At 35.3% G+C, this 19,566-nt stretch overlaps 1 protein-coding gene across 2 annotated transcripts in view; it reads right to left on the bottom strand.

Moving 5' to 3' along the window:
* The window catches only part of hep (hemipterous), a 390,680-nt gene that overhangs the window by 248,319 nt on the left and 122,795 nt on the right, over nt 1–19,566 (bottom strand). For both annotated transcript variants that reach the window (XM_067138172.2, XM_067138174.2), the window contains exon 6: nt 657–880. In XM_067138172.2, coding sequence (XP_066994273.1) covers nt 657–880 — 224 coding nt within the window. The remainder of the gene's footprint in view (nt 1–656; nt 881–19,566) is intronic.

The following is a 19,566-nucleotide window of genomic DNA, read 5'->3' as shown; positions in this document are numbered from 1 at the left end:
TTCTCACTTAAAAACTCAAATAATGTCTGGCATTTAACAAATTCAGTTGTAAACTCCATGTATCCATACAGGCTGCCAAAATTCTGTGGATCTACAAATAAATTCAGCAGAAGTTAAAGAGCTGATGCTAGCAACTGATTGATCAAATAATCATACACTGATCTGTAGCAAGACCATCAATACATCATTTGTAGTCTCTATTGGTTTACTATATTGCTATTGATACTACTGATTTCCTGTTCGAGATAGTGCATATTTTGGTAAGTACAATTTTCCTTTACACAATTTTCCATGTATAAAAGATCACCCTATATTTTTGTTATAAAAATTGAGGGGTAATGTTTATCTGTTGCATGGAAAAATATGGTACTTAACACACACGTTTTGGGGTCTATGATCAGAAGACCGTAGAAATTTCTATAACAGGGTCTTATAGTCATTCTATCATTTAAAAGTTGCATAACAGTAGATGATTGTTACAAGAACTTTGAGTGATTATTGGTATATTTAATCATACATATAAGCACATATATGGACAATGTCCTGAAGTTAAAAAGCTTTCAATATCCAAAGTAGATAATTAAAATTGGTCCAGTACATAGAAATAATATAGAAATAATATAATATAAAAGATATATCTAAAATGTCAAACTCACCAACATGTGACAAAACTGTGGAATTCGGTGGAGAAAGATTCGTCATTAGGTAGTGATGGTGGGTCATCTTGCAGCACTTTAGTGAGAACTTCGAAGTCTGTTTTGCAGTCTTTGTAAGGAAAGGTACCAGTGGCAAGTTCTACAAGAGTGATGCCCAAACTCCAGACATCTGCACGTATGTCATAGTCCGGTTTCTGAGGGTCAGGAGGATCTATTCTTTCTGGCTAAATGAACAAAGTAACAACAACAAAAAGATTATTAAATGAGTTTACCAAAAACTCCCGAGGAACTGTAATTCGAAAGTACACATAATTATAAAACGTAAGACAGGCAACACGACTGAGCTGGGAACAAGTTTGCTATGCTACAGTGCTACCCAACACAACTCTTCCTTTACTCAGTCAGATTATGATGATGGCGAACCCTCTTGACATCTACTCGTACAAGAAAATGCGTGTTATTGTGGCAGATGATAGTGTTATATATGGTATATGAGTTGCAGGGATGTAGGGGACAGCATGAACACCCTGTCCTCAAGCTAAGGGAATTTATCAATTGAACAGGCTGGGAACCTAACCCAAAACCCCAAGAACCAAAGGCCAACACACTGACTATTTAACCATGGAGCCAAACATGATGATAAAGATGTGGAGAAGTATACTCTTTAGTATCATTCCACTCTATTTTGCACACTTCTGTCATGCTTTCTTTTTCATGTCCTTGCTCAAGTTCTACAATGCCTTCTCCTAATATATTCCTCACCCATGTGATGATTCCTCACTGCTATATCTTCAGAGTGAAAAAGCTGTGAGAGTCTAACAGAATGATCACAAGGTTGGAATACAGACAATGAACAGGAAACTGGGAAATGCAAAGCTATAGAATTAATAAAGTTTAAAAAATATATAAATAATATGCAATTCTGCAACTCGTGGAATGCAATGAAGTTCAATATGGGGTGGCACCAATATTAATAGGGTTTATGAAAGAATAAAGTATTAACTGAATCAGTGAAAATAATGTGTATGTTCAAGTACGGTGAAATAACAAGGAAGAGCTTATGAAGTGTTCTTAACAGGTATTAAAAGCAGAAAGATAGAGAGTGATGTGGAATTGATCATTAACAAAACCACAGCATAAGCTATAGTTTCTATCATACACATAAATGAACAAATTCTTCGAATAGATTTTGTGTTTGAAGGAATTAGGACTAGAATTGTCTCACTGAAAAAATTGCACATGAGGATGAAGTAGACAAGCTTTATATAGCACTGAGTGATGTAGTAATCAGGAACAACAGCAAGTCTGGTATAGTGTAAATGAGCGATTTCAATTCAAGAATAGAACTGAGGGGTTTGAGAAGGTAATGGTTAAATGGGACGAACATAATGGAAACTAGTATTTTGTTCTTTCTTGAAAGATAATGCATGTCTTTGATACTGAGCTCCTTAATTTTAATTTGTTATACCAGTACTTTATTTCAGCATTTGTGTGAATGTTAATTTTCTATATTTCTTTTTAAGTGCTCTCCCTAATGACGTGTAATGTGTTTTGGTATTTTTATATTGTTTACTGTGAAATATTAGCTCCTTATATAGCTCTTTAAGTTGTTTATACATTATCCCTTGTTGCCACATCACTAGTTACAAAAGCTATTATTAATTTTGGTTATATCTTAGTATGGATGGGATAACCTTACATGATTTCCTCCTTTTGATTACAGGTCCCCAATGCAACAAAGTTACATACCAGGAAAGAGCATAAATCCTCATCCTAGGTAGTTAAACTTCGTTGTGGTCTTACGAACGACGTTAACAACTACAGTATTAACATAATCAACGGTTAAATATCCAGCTGCAGTGTCCTAGTACATCGACAGGACAATCACATCACATTCCGGGTAACAGAGATCCCAAATCATTTTTACCAGCTGTGTGTAGAATAAATGATACAGCAAATGACTCAGTAGATTTGTCATCGCTAGTACTTGCATGTGAGAGAACGTATCAACATAGTGAAAATAATTATCTATGTAGCAGAACAACCATAGCTGATGTTGGAAACAAGTTAGATAACAAAATAATTGCAAATGCAATTATGGAACAGAGTAACTTGTTAATTTGGTCCCTGTGAAAAATAATTATGGGAAGTCTTCTTGCCAAATGTATGGTAAAATGTATAAATCCATACTGATTCACACGTGCAAGGCTCACCCTGATATTTATCAAAATAGTCTACCCCCAAATACGACAAAGCTTCTGCTCACAGTATGAATTTAGACAATATTGAGGATGATAACTGCAGTAATATCACTGATTATAATTTACTATTCAGGACAAAAAAAATACCTTCCTGAAATAGAAATGTTTGAAAAGAGATTAAATGATTCCCTTCTTCAGAACTACGAATGATTTTAGACTATTTTATCGGAGTTTTCAGATTATTTGGCTAACGCAACTGAAACTCTATCAGGACCTAAACATCCCGTGGTTTGCTATTATAAATGATGTAAAAATTGACAGATCCCTTTCTGCAACTTATTTTCTTCAACAACAACAACAACAACAACAACAACAACAACAACAACAACAACAACAACAACAACAACAACAACAACAACAGCAACAACAACAACAACACAGGTTAGGTACAAGAAAACAAGAAAATAAAAAGGAAAGGTATCAATATGATCTCAATTTCACTATTATAATCAGAGACATAAGGTAGTCAGCAATATATTAACACGTTCCTTGCGGTTTGGATCACCATGTGCCCCGAAGCATGTTAATCTTATCCGTCAGGACGAACTTCCCAAAATTGCGGAGTAAGTAACTATGTCCTAGTTACAAATTTACCGGGCGAGTTGGCCGTGCGCGTAGAGGCGCGCGGCTGTGAGCTTGCATCCGGGAGATAGTAGGTTCGAATCCCACTATCGGTGCGATGTAAAGCCCCTAGCAAAAAAAAAAAAAGTTACAAATTTCCGATAACTAACGGCAACATAGTGTTCCTATTGAAGTGAAGGATCGAGGCATACTGCAAGTTTCGATCGGCCCACTGGTGACCTGAAGGAAATTGTTTGCATCTACCATTCATAACACTTTGGGTCACCCTGTGTTCGGATTGTTGTCTAACCTATATTTTTACGTGGGAACCGCTTGCACGGTTACGGTGAATGTTGCTGCCTTTAGGTGGCAGATTGCTGTTTAATACTAAGAGTACCATGCTTCTGACATCTCATGTAACCTATTCCTTTCTACATTGCTCTCAGGTAAGCAACTGTAAGTTTTCAGAATTTTATTTATTGGAGTAGTTATTGGTATGTTTATTATCTTCGGTAGATAATATTAACAAGCAAGTTCACGTCCTTTTTTTTTCTTCTTTTAAGGCATGGAGCCTCCACATTCTGACACACCAGTGGCACGCAAAAGAAAGAGGTTTAGGACAGCACTGGAACCCAAACGAATTGCTTATTATTTGGAACAAAGTGATGACAGTGATGGTGATTTCTCTTCAGTATCTGATGATGACCCTACATACAACCTCGTCTTTTGTGATATTATTTTGTTACTAAACATAATATGATAATAATTAACATAGGCCTATCACATTCCCATAAAAACAGATCACCGAACGGGAAACTAACATTTACTTCAGGGGTCATTTCTGAGTCACGCACTTGTTGAATCGGAAAACTGTCGCAGAGGTAGATACATCGAAATGTCTCCTCAACAATAAAGCACGCAACAAGTGCACCAGCATTGTTTTGGATTTCATAGTAGGGATGAACCAAAGTCAAATTCGTCAGGTTGCTGGTGATCTGGACCGATAATAGCTAAAGGCAGCATTGGGTCACCAGTGGGTCAATATGACGTAACATTAAGTCATCAAAATTTACTGCTGCAGGGAACGTGTTAAGTAATCAGAAGATATTACATACAAAATATCTATTAAACAACTTTTTGATAACTATTAACAGATGTTCGGAGAGGAGAACAGTTTTAGCTCTGCTATTAGTTCATAGGAAGATATCAACATTAGTAGGAAGAAATTTTCTCTTCCCTGTTTCGAATGAAAGGTGATACATCACTGGGACTGAATCACATACTATAAGATTAATCACAGCTTTTAAAACCACCACAGAACAATAATTGCTAATGCTATGCTGAAGTTCGGTGGATGTCTTAAATATCTAAAGAATGCTAGAACATTTCTAATTTACAAGTGTGGAAATACAGGTTATATATCAAATTGGATGCCAATTACATTCAGTTATTAGGAGGATAACTGAAAAGGCTCTGAATAAGTGACTGCGTGAATATTTCGGCTACTCACCTAATCAGTGCATTTTTGTATCCCTTCCTGGTTCTCAAACTGATACCCTACATTAGTTAATGCTTGTCTACAGGCAGCAAAGTGTAATAAAAGACTGCTGCACTGCCTTTCTGGATACAGCCAAGGATTATGATGATGTGGGGCATAAACATATCAAAAGGTGTTTACTCCAGACAGATATGTCACATCATTTGAGAAACCCTGTTCTTGATCTTATTCAAGGAAATTATATATAAAATCAAGGAAGGAGAAAACTGGATCCATTCCTCTACTAAAAGGAGCAGCACAAAGTCACCATTATCTCCTGGTTTATTCAATCTTGCCACTGATGATATAATTAAGGAACAGACCGAACCGCAAATAACACAAAAATAAGGTTTCAAAAAAGGGTTATGAATAGAGCCCAGATATCCATGCAAATGCATGTTTTTAAATAGGCTGGTTCCACTTCTCAAACTTTGAAAATATCCGTTTTATGGCTCATCGATTCCAAATAACCGTTCTTTTTCCATGCATGTTTGCATATTTTGGCCTTTTTAGGAGAAAATTCATGCATAATGCATATTTTGAAGGTTTTTGCTCTAATAGCGAATACTTGGACGTTTAATATTGCATAATATGGCTTTTCTTCTGACTATGGCAGATATATAATGTTAACTTTCATATAGTGCCTTTTATGAATGTTGGTGTGCGGAACTTGGGACAATTTTTCCACGTTATACAGTATGTCTATTACTGAGAGACGGAGAGAATGTATTCCTGGCATCCTATGTGACAACCAAAGTTAGTACATACGGTAAAGGTTCTATAATCCAGTTAACCAAGCACTTTCTTATCTGTTGCATATCAGTTTCTGAAATTCTTAGGCATAAGGTATCCCAGTTATACATTGCTATAAATTGAACCTTAAATTGTGCAGTATTAATGAACGGCTCATTTGTTGTATCACTTGTATCACACTTCTGCGACGCCGCGTTACTGAGATAGCAGCTTACAAACCTTGGTTTTGCACTGAACACCCCTCTGTTGTTATCCTGAAATTTGTTACCCGTAACTCTCAATCTTCACACGTCTGTTATCGCAGCAGGCAATCGTTACCAGTTATTGAGGACATTCAAAAGTGTCTGCAATCATCGCACGGAGAAGTAGCTGTGGCAGCTACACATAGGTCGAACAAAGAGATCCGTTCAAATCCTGACTTTGAATTCGTCAACCTTATACTGAATAAGACGTACTGTGGTGAAAATGCAAAAGACATACAATTTGACCTCGCTTTGTCCCAAATATCTTCATTTAAGTATGCACATATCACTTCACGTGACGTAGAAAGATCATTTCTGTATTTAAGAATACGCTGACAGATAAACGGATGAGCTTAAATCAAGACGATTTGGGGAAATTACGATAGTTGTACAGTGTAACAAAAGAAAATGAATTCTGATAGTGCATATTTTCCAGTTTATAGTGCATGGAAATCCGGGCTCTAGTTATGATTGATGGTTATGAATTTCATGTTATTGGTCCGTATTGAACTGAGAATAATATATAAGTAATAATAATAATAACGTAAATGTTTCCACCTTTTCAATACTACAATATATTCACAAAATTACAAAATTATACGGTACTAGTTTCGACCCATCTAGGGGTCATCATCAGCCGTATTGGAGCAAAGATCATTTGTGGCGAAATCCTAAGACAATATTATTTTAAAGAATAACAAGTGAAATGAGATGTTATGGTAATAGTTAATAATACAAGGAATATACATACTAAGAGGTTTTTTAACAAAGAATAAAGTATAAATGGGGTGTTGTAAAAATTATAATCATGGAAAACAGTAAGTTCTTGTTCATATGGCTTAGGAAGAGGGCTTAAGGTGGGGCTGAAGGGTGCGGGAGAAAGTGTAATTGTCTTGGAAAAGTACCTTTGATTAAATTTAGGATTGAGTTTAGGTTGGCTGCATTATTGTTTCTGAGGAAAGTGATAAATAGATCGAAGAGTATGTTGGGTTTCTCTGAGATTTCATTGAGATTGTGACTGGCATTAAAGTATTGGTCTAGGTGTATGTAGTAATTTTCCATTATGTTCAGTAAAGGGCCCTTGTTTGCTAATACGAGGATGTCCATGTCTTGTTCAATATTGGTGAAATTATGGTTATAATCTTGCATGTGTTGGCCGATGGCTGAAAACTTGTTGTATTTTATTGCGTTAGTGTGCTCGTGGCATCTGATAATGAAGTTTCTCCCGGTTTGCCCGATGTAGGTTTTTTTACAGGTGGTACATTTGATCCTATAAACTCCTGATTTTAAAAAACTGCTGGTCTTGTTGATGTGTGAAGTATTGTATAAAACATTCATGTTCTTATTGTTGGTTTTGAAGGCTATTTTAACGCCTTGTTTCTTAAAGATGTTGGTTAACTTGTAGATATCATTGTTGAACGTGAAGGTGGAAAATGTTAGAGGTTTGGTTATTTCTTTTTTGAGGGTAGTTTTTGGGCGATGTTTGTGTTTATTGATTATCCTTTCTATAAAATGATTGCTGAAGCCGTTGAATTTTGCGATTCCGCGGATTGTGTTGAGTTCGTTTTTTAGATCTTTATTGGACATAGGTATGCTGAAGGCTCGGTGAACTAGGCTGTTGTATGTGGCTCGTTTGTGGGACTGGGGGTGCACTGAATCTTGGCGAATGGTGGAGGCTGTTTGAGTGGGTTTTCTGAAAATTTTATAACTGAAAGAATCTGAGTTTCTAGTGATGGTTAAATCTAGAACGTTGATTTTTTGATTTGATTCGGATTCTAGTGTGAATTTGATATGAGGATCAATATTGTTGAGTCTTAAGAGGGTGGTGGGTGCGTTAATTGATTTCTCATTCATGATTACAAAGACATCGTCGACATATCTGGCCCAAAAGAGAATGTTTTCGAATTCGTTGTCAATTTTGGTGTATTCGAGGAAGTCCAGGTATATTTCTGCTAAGATACCTGAGGCCGGTGACCCCATTGCCAAACCATTTTGTTGATATATGACATTGTCAAAAGTGAAGAAGTTATTGTCGATGATAAGTTTTAATATTGTGATAAAGTCTTGTATCTCTAGTTTGCTTAAGTGGCTGTTTTTGTTTAAATTGTTTATAATTATCGGAATTAATTTTGATACTTGTATGCTTGGGTACATGTTTACAATATCAAAAGAGTGGATGGAGTGATCCGGTTGCAAATTGAACTTGTTTAGTTTTTCTACTAGCTCAGATGTGTTTTTAATAGACTTTTTGGATAAGAATTGATAATTTTTTCTTAAGAAACATTGGATGAATTGTGATATTCTGTATAAGGGGCTCGGTCTATAGTTGATAATTGGCCGGATGGGAATTCCGGTTTTGTGAATTTTGGGAAGAGCTTTAGCAGTGGGGAGTCCTGGGTTCATATGTATGAGTTTGGATTTTTCCTGTTCGGTAAATAAAAATGAAGTGTTTTTAAGAGTTTGTTTAAGTAGTTTTTGAATTTTTTGGGTGGGGTCTTTTTTGATTATGGAAAATGAGCTGTCTGTGAAAAAGTTTTTTGTTTTTTCAATATATACTTTTTTATCCATGATAACTGTTGCATTGCCTTTGTCAGCTTTGGTTACGATGAGTTCGTTGTCTTTAATTTTCTTCTTGAGGGCGTATATGCGCTTTTGTTCAGCAATTTTTTCTTTATTATTGAGGTTATTTGCGGGGTTGGTTAAATTGTGGAGGATATCAGTCAGTTTCCTTTTAACATCGGTTCTAACCTCATTTTGCGTGTCTTCCGGCATTTTGCTGATGGCTAGCTCTGATTCTGTGATCATAGTAGCGGCTATGTTGAGGCTGTTCAAGTTTGGCCAGTTGTGTTTCGGTCCTTTGGATAAAGTTAAGTGTTCACTTTCACTTAAGGGCGTGTTAGATAGATTTACAACAGCTGGATGAAACTGCGTACGATCGAACGTGTTACTATTGGAGTTTCTAGTTTGTTGGTTATGTAGTTGGCAGTTTTTTAGACTGTTGAGTTTATTCTCCAAATTTGACTGTTTTTTGGCGAGTTCGTAGAATAATTTGTTCTCTACTTCTTGATAGAATAGTGTCCATTGTGCGTTTGAAAGTAGTTTAGTCGCTGCGAGGTGAGTGTCGTATAATTTCTGATTCAAAAAATATTTCTTCCTGTACAAGAATTTAATTTCGTCTCTTAACCATATTTTGTTTGTTTTGTTTTGAGTTTTGATGGTTTGAGGTGAAGTCCGATGTTTCTTTTTATTGCTTCTTAGAAAATTAGGTGTCAAGTTAAGTGATATACATTGCTTTAGGAAATCAATTAACGCACCCACCACCCTCTTAAGACTCAACAATATTGATCCTCATATCAAATTCACACTAGAATCCGAATCAAATCAAAAAATCAACTTTCTAGATTTAACCATCACTAGAAACTCAGATTCTTTCAGTTATAAAATTTTCAGAAAACCCACTCAAACAGCCTCCACCATTCGCCAAGATTCAGTGCACCCCCAGTCCCACAAACGAGCCACATACAACAGCCTAGTTCACCGAGCCTTCAGCATACCTATGTCCAATAAAGATCTAAAAAACGAACTCAACACAATCCGCGGAATCGCAAAATTCAACGGCTTCAGCAATCATTTTATAGAAAGAATAATCAATAAACACAAACATCGCCCAAAAACTACCCTCAAAAAAGAAATAACCAAACCTCTAACATTTTCCACCTTCACGTTCAACAATGATATCTACAAGTTAACCAACATCTTTAAGAAACAAGGCGTTAAAATAGCCTTCAAAACCAACAATAAGAACATGAATGTTTTATACAATACTTCACACATCAACAAGACCAGCAGTTTTTTAAAATCAGGAGTTTATAGGATCAAATGTACCACCTGTAAAAAAACCTACATCGGGCAAACCGGGAGAAACTTCATTATCAGATACCACGAGCACACTAACGCAATAAAATACAACAAGTTTTCAGCCATCGGCCAACACATGCAAGATTATAACCATAATTTCACCAATATTGAACAAGACATGGACATCCTCGTATTAGCAAACAAGGGCCCTTTACTGAACATAATGGAAAATTACTACATACACCTAGACCAATACTTTAATGCCAGTCACAATCTCAATGAAATCTCAGAGAAACCCAACATACTCTTCGATCTATTTATCACTTTCCTCAGAAACAATAATGCAGCCAACCTAAACTCAATCCTAAATTTAATCAAAGGTACTTTTCCAAGACAATTACACTTTCTCCCGCACCCTTCAGCCCCACCTTAAGCCCTCTTCCTAAGCCATATGAACAAGAACTTACTGATTTCCATGATTATAATTTTTACAACACCCCATTTATACTTTATTCTTTGTTAAAAAACCTCTTAGTATGTATATTCCTTGTATTATTAACTATTACCATAACATCTCATTTCACTTGTTATTCTTTAAAATAATATTGTCTTAGGATTTCGCCACAAATGATCTTTGCTCCAATACGACTGATGATGACCCCTAGATGGGTCGAAACTAGTACCGTATAATTTTGTAATTTTGTGAATATATTGTAGTATTGAAAAGGTGGAAACATTTACGTTATTATTATTATTACTTATATATTACTCTAGTTATGAATCTTGCTCTTAACAGACTGACATCAGCAGGTTTTAAAGTAAACCCTTCAGAGTATAAAAACACTAACATCAGAAATAGTCAAGTTGCAGAGGGATCCAAAACACTACTTATGGCGATTATGCGCACTCTTTGAAGAACGGTGAAATAATCAAATATCTGGGCGTTACTTTCTCAGATGAAATAATTTTTGTATAAAAGGAAAGACATTCAAAATTTAACGTTATAAAACAGTGTATCTCGCCAAGCATAATCTAAAAATTACAAACTACTTCTATTGAGAAAATTCTGGAAAGCTTTTGGGAAGTTTATTAGATCCACAGTAAAAAAAATTTTTTAAAAAATAAAAAATAAAAAAAATAAAAAAATTGCCCTTTTGTTGTGATATTTCCATTGTCTCGTGAGGCAGTTCAACTGATATCTGTACACTGTTGAGTTAATGTGTTCAGCCCTAGGTCTCAGTATAAGTTAATGTTGTTATTGAAGTTGAACCGTCTGTTTTTAGTCTGTCAAAAGGATGATAAATATTACGCTGACGATGTTCTAGCTATTATAGATAGTAATGTTAACGAAGGAAAGGAAATTTTGGAAGTACTCAATAGTTTGGACCATAGTATTAAATTCACTATGGAAATGGAGAACAACAACTCGGTTAATTATTTAGACATAACAGTATCACACCCTAAGAAAGACCTGGCATTTAATATTTACTGCTAATACTATTAAAGAAAGTTCAGTAAACCCTGAAGCTCATAAAAAAAGCTGCCTACAACAGCATGCTAGAGAGAACTTTAAAAATAACACTTTCAAAGAAAAATTTGAAAAAATCTAGACCAACTGCGAAATAGCCATGAGCAATGGATTTAGCGCAAAGTTTATAAATAAGCTAATTAGTAAACATACAAACAAGCCCATAATCACTTTGATGAAAGAGTCAAAAACTAAAGAAAAATATGCCACAGTCACATTTAGTAATAATAATAATAATAATAATAATAATAATAATAATAATAATAATAATAATAATAATAATAATAATATACATACAATTAATAACGCCCAATGAAAAAATAGTATTTAAACCCCATACAGTAAATACTGTATTAGCAACAAACAAATTCTGGGATATATAAACTGGAATGCCAGGGATGCGGTTCAACTTACGATGGACAAACTGGCAGGAATTTCTTTATAAGATATACAGAACACCGCAACGCTTTAAAATATAATCGTTTCTCGGACATGAGTAACCATCATAAAGACCATACTCATAAGCGTATCACAATAGATCAAGATCTAAAAATTCTACAACGTGAACAAAAAGGTCCACTACTCAACATCTTAGGGAATTTTTACATTAATATGGATCAATACAAGAATCAAACCCTCAACCTAAGTGACATACATGAAAAAATAATATAATATGGGAAACTTTCATTCTGAGTAGAAAACAAGACCAGAACATTTCACAATCATTACACACTCAGTTTCAGTTACCTCTCCCATAATTACATGTGATAAATATAATTCTTGATCCGTATTGATGATACTTGAATGGAATAATATCAATGTTAATTTATTGAATTTACCACCTAATCAATACAAAATGTCATACTTTAGTTGGTTTACTTTGGCATATTAACTAAAATGGTACATGTTTCGCCTTGAATTCAGGCATCATCAGCCATTATCTTAACTTAAAAAGGTCATCCCCATTCAAAATCTAATGTCACTCAAAAGAAAGTAAACAGCATATGGTTAAAAAATGAAATCAAGCTATTATACAGGAAGAAATCTCTATTGAATTTACAATTATACAGGACACATTTGACCATCTCTCAAAAACTATCTCCACTTGAATGGAATTCATTTTTAAGGCACACTGACCTTAAACTATCTTACATATTAGAAAAGAAACAGAAAACCCGAAACCATAAATTATCTTGTTTACAAGAAAACAAACGCAAAACTTCCGACCATAACACAACTAACAAAGTGCCCCCCTTCCCATTTGACTAACATTTCCACTACTTTCTAATACTGCCTTCTCCAAACAAGAAATGAATCCATTGGATAAGGGTATTAAATATAATTGGCCTAATCACAAAAAAGCAGACGACATAATTACTACCATCGCTGAAACCGAAACTAATATTGATAAACAAATTCCGATTGAGAAGCAAAATGACGTACGTTATGAAGTAAAAAAAGAGACTCCTAACATTGTTTAATGAGATAACATCTAACAACAACTACAACATCTCAAAACAAATCCTAAACCTGAAATCTAAAATCCATAATAGTAATGTAGTAATAACCAAAGCAGATAAAGGCAACACCATAGTAATAATGAATAAACAAGATTACATAAATAAAACAGAAACCTTTCTATCAGACAAAACCTATACTATAATTAATAAAGATCCAACAAACAAAATACAGCGCGACTTAAAGAACCTTCTCAAAAATTCTACTTTTATTTTAAATGATCACGATTATCAGAAATTAACGATAATGAACCCAAAGTTACCTACAGTAAGATCATTACCCAAAATTCATAAAAAGGAAGTCCCCATTCGACCTATAATTAATAGTATGAATAGTCCTACCTATAAAACTTCTCAATTCCTACACAAATTCCTGAAAAAACATTTCAAATTCAACAACTCCAACCCCATAAAAAACTCGATCGAACTTTGGAATTCCCTAAATAAATTCAATCTACAACAAAACCACGTTTTATGCTCTTTTGATATCACCAACATGTATACAAATATCCCTATCAATAATACTATTAATATCATAAGGAACAATCTATCGAAACATAGCAAATTGAGTAAAATCGAAATTGAGGAGTGGTTAAAATTACTTAGTTTCGTTTTAAACAATAATTACTTCACCTTCAATAAGAAAATTTACAAACAGGAAAGTTTGGCGATGGGAGACCCATTATCTGGAATATTAGCTGATATATACTTGGATAACCTCGAACACAGCAAGATTATCAATAACATCAACGGATTCTGCCTTTGGCATCGTTATGTCGATGATACCATAGCAATCGTAGATAAACAAATCAATAACAGTGATAACATATTATCCTTCCTCAACAATTTGGACAATAACATTAAATTCACTAAAGAAGATGAAATCAATAGCTCTTTAAATTTCTTAGACATCAAAATCACACGATTATCAAACAAGTTCGACTTCCAAATATACAGAAAACCCACCTTTTCTCCAACAACCATAAAAAATGATTCTTTACATCCCAACTCACATAAAAATGCCACTTATCACAGTCTAATATATAGAGCATTAAAAATCCCTATGTCCCCCAGTAATTTAAAGAAAGAATTACAATTCATTAAAGAAATAGCTAAATTCAATGGATTTCATACAGATATAATTGATAAAATCATCAATAAAACCAAATTAAAATTAGCTACAAATTTAACCCCATTGAAACCCGTCAAACCAAAATACGCTAAATTCACATTCAATAACTATGGTATTTATCCGATATCAATTCACTAATGAAGCACGATGTAAAAATAGCCTAGACAACAAAAAACACTAATCGTAATCTATTCTTTAATCATAACTCTATTAACATCACAGACAATAGTTACTCTGGATCAGGAATATACAGACTAAAATGCTCTATATGTAATTTTTCCTATGCTGGCCAAACTGGCCGCAGCTTCTCCACTAGATACGCCGAACATTATAATGCACAAAGACATAACAAATTTTCAGCAATGGCCAACCACATGACGGACACAGGACACAAATGAACCACTATAGAACAAGACCTTCATATCCTTAAAAGAGTCAACAAAAGTAAACTTATGACTGAGTATGAAAATTTATTCATTTTCCTAGACCAACATTTCAACAAAGATAAGAACTTAAACGATATCATTGATTAAAAAAAAGCCCCTTGTACGAACAGACTTTATGTCTATTACAAGATTCAATTCCCCTCACCAATATATTCCTAAAAGTTTTCAACCTCAAATCAATAAGCCCCCTTACCTCCTCTACAATTAACACAATCCCCCCCCCCTTCCCCTCACCGCCATTACCTCTAATTCAAATGCTACCAATAGACTCTTAGCCACACCCACTGTATTTTCGCTCCCTCCAACGGCATCTCACCATTACAACACGCGCAGCAGCACACTTCCCCCTCTCTCTTCCGCCAGTAGCAACTCCCCTCCAAGCACTACAAACAAGCCCATAGCCACACATTCGCAAACAGTTCCACCTCCAACTCAAACATACTCTTACAACACTCGCAGTAAGAAGCAGACAGTCGACAATAACATTCAGTTAATAACGTAATAACGTAACAAACTACCCTCTCTTAGTCTAATGGTAAGTGTACACAATCTTCACTTTAACATTCAATTACGATTTTTCACTCAATTAACACCACGTTTTTTTGTTTCCTTTTACAGTTTCAACTGTAACACGTCTGTATCGACTCGAATGTCAATCATCCACACATTCTTAAGAACATTGCAGTTTTTGCAACAAACTGAGATGGTCCATAAGGCCCTATTTAAACATCGTTATTCAACTTTGTATTTTTATTTTCATTAAACTGAACCATATCACCATATGCCATTGACTTTCGATTTATCTCTAGTCAACAAGTATTGACGGTCACATGACCATATTTCACTATTATTTTATGCTACATTTTTATTAAATACGACCATCATTGTCATTTTCATTGTAACCGCTGGTCGTCCAACATAATTTTTAGCAATTCTATCACTCGTTTATGACTAACTGTTGCTTTGTTCTTTCTTTTTAATTATAATAGAAACTTTCTAATGTCTTATCACCATTACTTTCACCAATTGTAATTTTACTGATTCATTGTAATATCTTTATAACCAACTTAACTTCAATTCTTTTGCTATATGTTAATTGTAATTTTAGTCTCTCCAAGGTTTTTTAATTTTATTTCATGTATATATAAATCAGATGCCTGTTTCTATTTTTAAGTTAAGATAATGGCTGATGATGCCTGAATTCAAGGCGAAGCATGTACCATTTTAGTTAATATGCCGAAGTAAACCAACTAAAGTATGACATTTTGTATTGATTAGGTGGTAAATTCAATAAATTAACTTATTGATATTATTCCATTCTCCCATAATCCCGCATACTCCTACACTCCTGCAAGTCCTGCACCATTTCCCCACTCCACCTCCTCCTAACAACATGCTGAACGTTTCGACTGCAGGACCACATCAGTCAAGAGCTGGACTCCGTAGTCAGAACATGAGTAATACAAGCGGGCTACGTAACGTAAGTTAATTTCATTGATCAAATACCTTAAATATTTCCTATTTTTTATTCCTAATTTGATTTTTATTATCCACTTTACAGACTAAAAACAAGATGGTTCAACTTCAATAAGAATGACTTATGGAAGCTCTTTTCTGGCTCTCAACTTTTGATGGTTGTTGTACATATTGTATATAATATTGTGTCCATCATATGTTAAATAATAAAAATTGTCAGCCTAAGACTGAACACATTAATTAACTCAACAGTGTACAGGTATCACTTGAACTGCATCAGGAGACAACGGGAATATCACAACAAAAAGGCCTCCAGCTCAAAAATTGTTTTAACCATGACGACTTCATATTTTTAACTTTCATCATGTTTTTTAAGGAAAAACTTTTTAACAAGCACGTCATATTGTGTGTCTAATGTCTCTTAGTGTATATTTTACTTAGGATGACCCTACACCAGGTCAAAACATGTCTATTTGAAGTTACATCTGAATTGGATGTAATGTTGAGTACTGACTAGGAGGATAATCAACACAATTTTGTACAATTTGTAAGAAGGATTACGTACCGTCAAAACAATATGGGAGGCAAATATCCAGCACTTTAATATTGCCAAGATGTTACTCAATGTACAAGATGCACATCTGATAAGAAGCTGTGATCTGCAATGAGGACATCACTATTCAACTTACGGATTCCTTGTAATGATGATTCACTGTTCATGGAGTCACTTTCAAATTTAAAGGTAAAGCTGTATATGAGGATGATCCCAAGAGCAATACATGGATCAGCAACAGAAATGGAATGTCTTCTTCAGAACGGATGACAGCAATGCAAATGTCTTGCAACACTGCAGCAGTGAAATCTGTTCAAGAGAAAACAACTAGCTCAAACCACTGTTGCTTCCCATGATGTGAGGAAGTAGAAACGCTGGGTCACGTGTGAGGATATTGTTTTAAATTAAAACTAATCAGGGGATATCGTTTTAAATTAAAACTAATCAGGAACAATCGGCACCACACGATTTGGTCAAACACAACCTCAGCATTCCAGAAAGCAAATTAGAAGTGTATGAAGAAGTGCATTGCTTGGAGGAAAATGGAAGTACCAGACATACTGATATATGAAATAGTCCATCAGATAAAGCTATTATTTTGGACCCAATGATTTGCTTTGAAATGGCATATGGCTTTTAGTGCTGGGAGTGTCTGAGGACAAGTTTGGCTCGCCGCATCGTGATAGGGATGAAATGATGATGAAGACGACACATACACCCAGCCCCCGTGCCAGCAAAGTTAACCAATTATGGTTAACATTCCCGACCCTGCCGGAAATCGAATCCGGGACCCCTATGACCAAAGGCCAGCATGCTAACCATTTAGCCATGGAGCCGGACATAATTTGCTTTGAAAACAATGTTTAGCAGGCACAGAAAGTGGATGACAGGAAGTAGGATCTGTATCTTCCATGTATTGCTCAGTTACCGGTGAGTTGATTTTACATGGGAGGTGCATGGCCTTCTCTTTGGTGCTCATGGGACTTCATTCAATTGGAAAACAGCCCAACTGCACCACCTCAGAATGACAGATTAACAGTATTTGGATATCATCAGTGGGATTTTATAAGATTCTTCCCACATACTAAATGATCATTTATATAATAATAGCTTATAAGATATTTTTGCATTATTTATTATTTAGCGTATGGCATGTATGTATGTATGTATGTTCAGTCTTCAGCCCTAAGGCAGGTTGGATCCTCAACAGCTCCGCTATCAACTGTCGTAGATGGCCTAGGCATCACTGAAGAGGCATACTAGGGAAATGAGTGAGGTAGTTTCCCGTTGCTTTCCTCACCAAGCCAGAAGTTGCTATTGTATATCAGTCTGCCCAGCCCACTGAAATGCATGCACCAACCGACCCTATGAGCAATATTTTCACACCATTCATAGCAGGGACTGGCTGCAGAAGGAATGGTAGTACTAGCATCGCTCATACCTCTGTCACTTTCATACTGTCAAAGCCAAGTATAAGACAGAGACAGATCAATGAAAGTAACAAAATTACTCTAGCCCATACCAGAAGACAAAGTGCACTGTAAACACTAGGAGATGCATCTTAGGAGATATACTACCAAATTTTGTTATGTTGAAGCATAAATGCTATGAGAATCTACCGTCATACAGGCAAGGCGTTATTGATAGAGAGGATACAGCAGACTCGTAAGGAGTTGGATTCAAATTCGAGGGAGTTGCTACAGCTGCATCTACGCCTCTCGAACTTCGTAAATGAGGCATTATGGAAGGTCTTTGACCGTATTACTGCAGTGCAAGCCAACAGCATACTAGATCAGGTTAGGGGTAGGCATATTTCCAAATATAAAAGGTTATGTCAGATGCAGAAACCACATGCCATTAGACACGATTCGAACAAAGTTACAAGTAACTAATCTCATTTTGTTTCGTATTGAAGATAACAATAATAACAATACACCACTGTATTTAGTTTTAAGTTCTAATGTTTAATAGGTTTAAAGACTTGACCTTAAGATTATTATTAGGCTGAAGATGCCCAAAACTAGGGCAAAACATGTTCCTAATTAGTGTTTGTAATTCATGTAGGATTTAATCACTATAGAATATAATTGTATTGAATAGGTGGACACAGCAAATTTTATTCTTGAAAGAATTTTACTTATCCAACAAAGTTGTCGTAAATTTGTCCAGTATGCCTTTGAATGACACCCAACAGGCAGTTCTCGCCAAAGGTCTCAACTTTGCTGTGGCGCCTAGAAGAATTTCAAATGAGGAACTTATTACATCTATAGAATCCTCGGTACATAACCTCACACCTGAAGAGGCTGAGGAAGTTAGACAAGAATGTTCCAAAGTTCTCAAGACCGCTAATCCACCTAAGTCCAACTTAAAACGAGGCGAAATCCGGGCGCTAAAAGATCTAAGGGACAATTCTGATATAATCGTTCTCCCCGCTGACAAGGGTAATGCGACAGTGGTGATGGATAAGGATGATTATGAAAACAAGATCTTGTCCTTGTTAGCTGATCCTATATACAGGATTAACAGTCGTGATCCCACAACTGACTACTCAAATGTGACCGTCAAATTGGTCAAGCAATCTTCTATTCCAGAAGATACAGCAAAGAGTCTCCTTCCAGGGGATGCTATTCCTCCGAGACTGTATGGGCTTCCGAATATACATAAGGAAGGTGTTCCTCTTAGGCCTATCCCCCCTTCCTATATTAAGGATCCCACACACTTCATTGAGAAGTTAAAAACTCTATCACTTCAGCCAGGCGATATCTTGGTGAGTTACAAGGTTTATCAATCTTAAGATCAAAATATGCAAGTTGTCTAAGGATATAGCATTTTTGAAGCAATGTTTAAAGCTAAAATTGATCGCAAAATTTTTGAAACCTACACAAAGAAAAAACTTAACCATTCCAAGTATGAACAAAATCCAAAACAAAGTAAATGAAATATGGTTAAGAAATGAAATTAGGTCACTATATAAAAAGAAATCCCAACTGAACTTACAACAATATAAAATTCGTTTAACAGTGGCTCAGGTGTTGCCCCGATTAGA

The sequence above is a fragment of the Anabrus simplex genome, chromosome 1, assembly GCF_040414725.1.
Source record: "Anabrus simplex isolate iqAnaSimp1 chromosome 1, ASM4041472v1, whole genome shotgun sequence".
Classification (NCBI taxonomy): Eukaryota; Metazoa; Arthropoda; class Insecta; order Orthoptera; family Tettigoniidae; genus Anabrus; species Anabrus simplex.
Note: the sequence above shows the minus strand (reverse complement) of the source record. Positions and strands in the feature narration are given on the sequence as shown.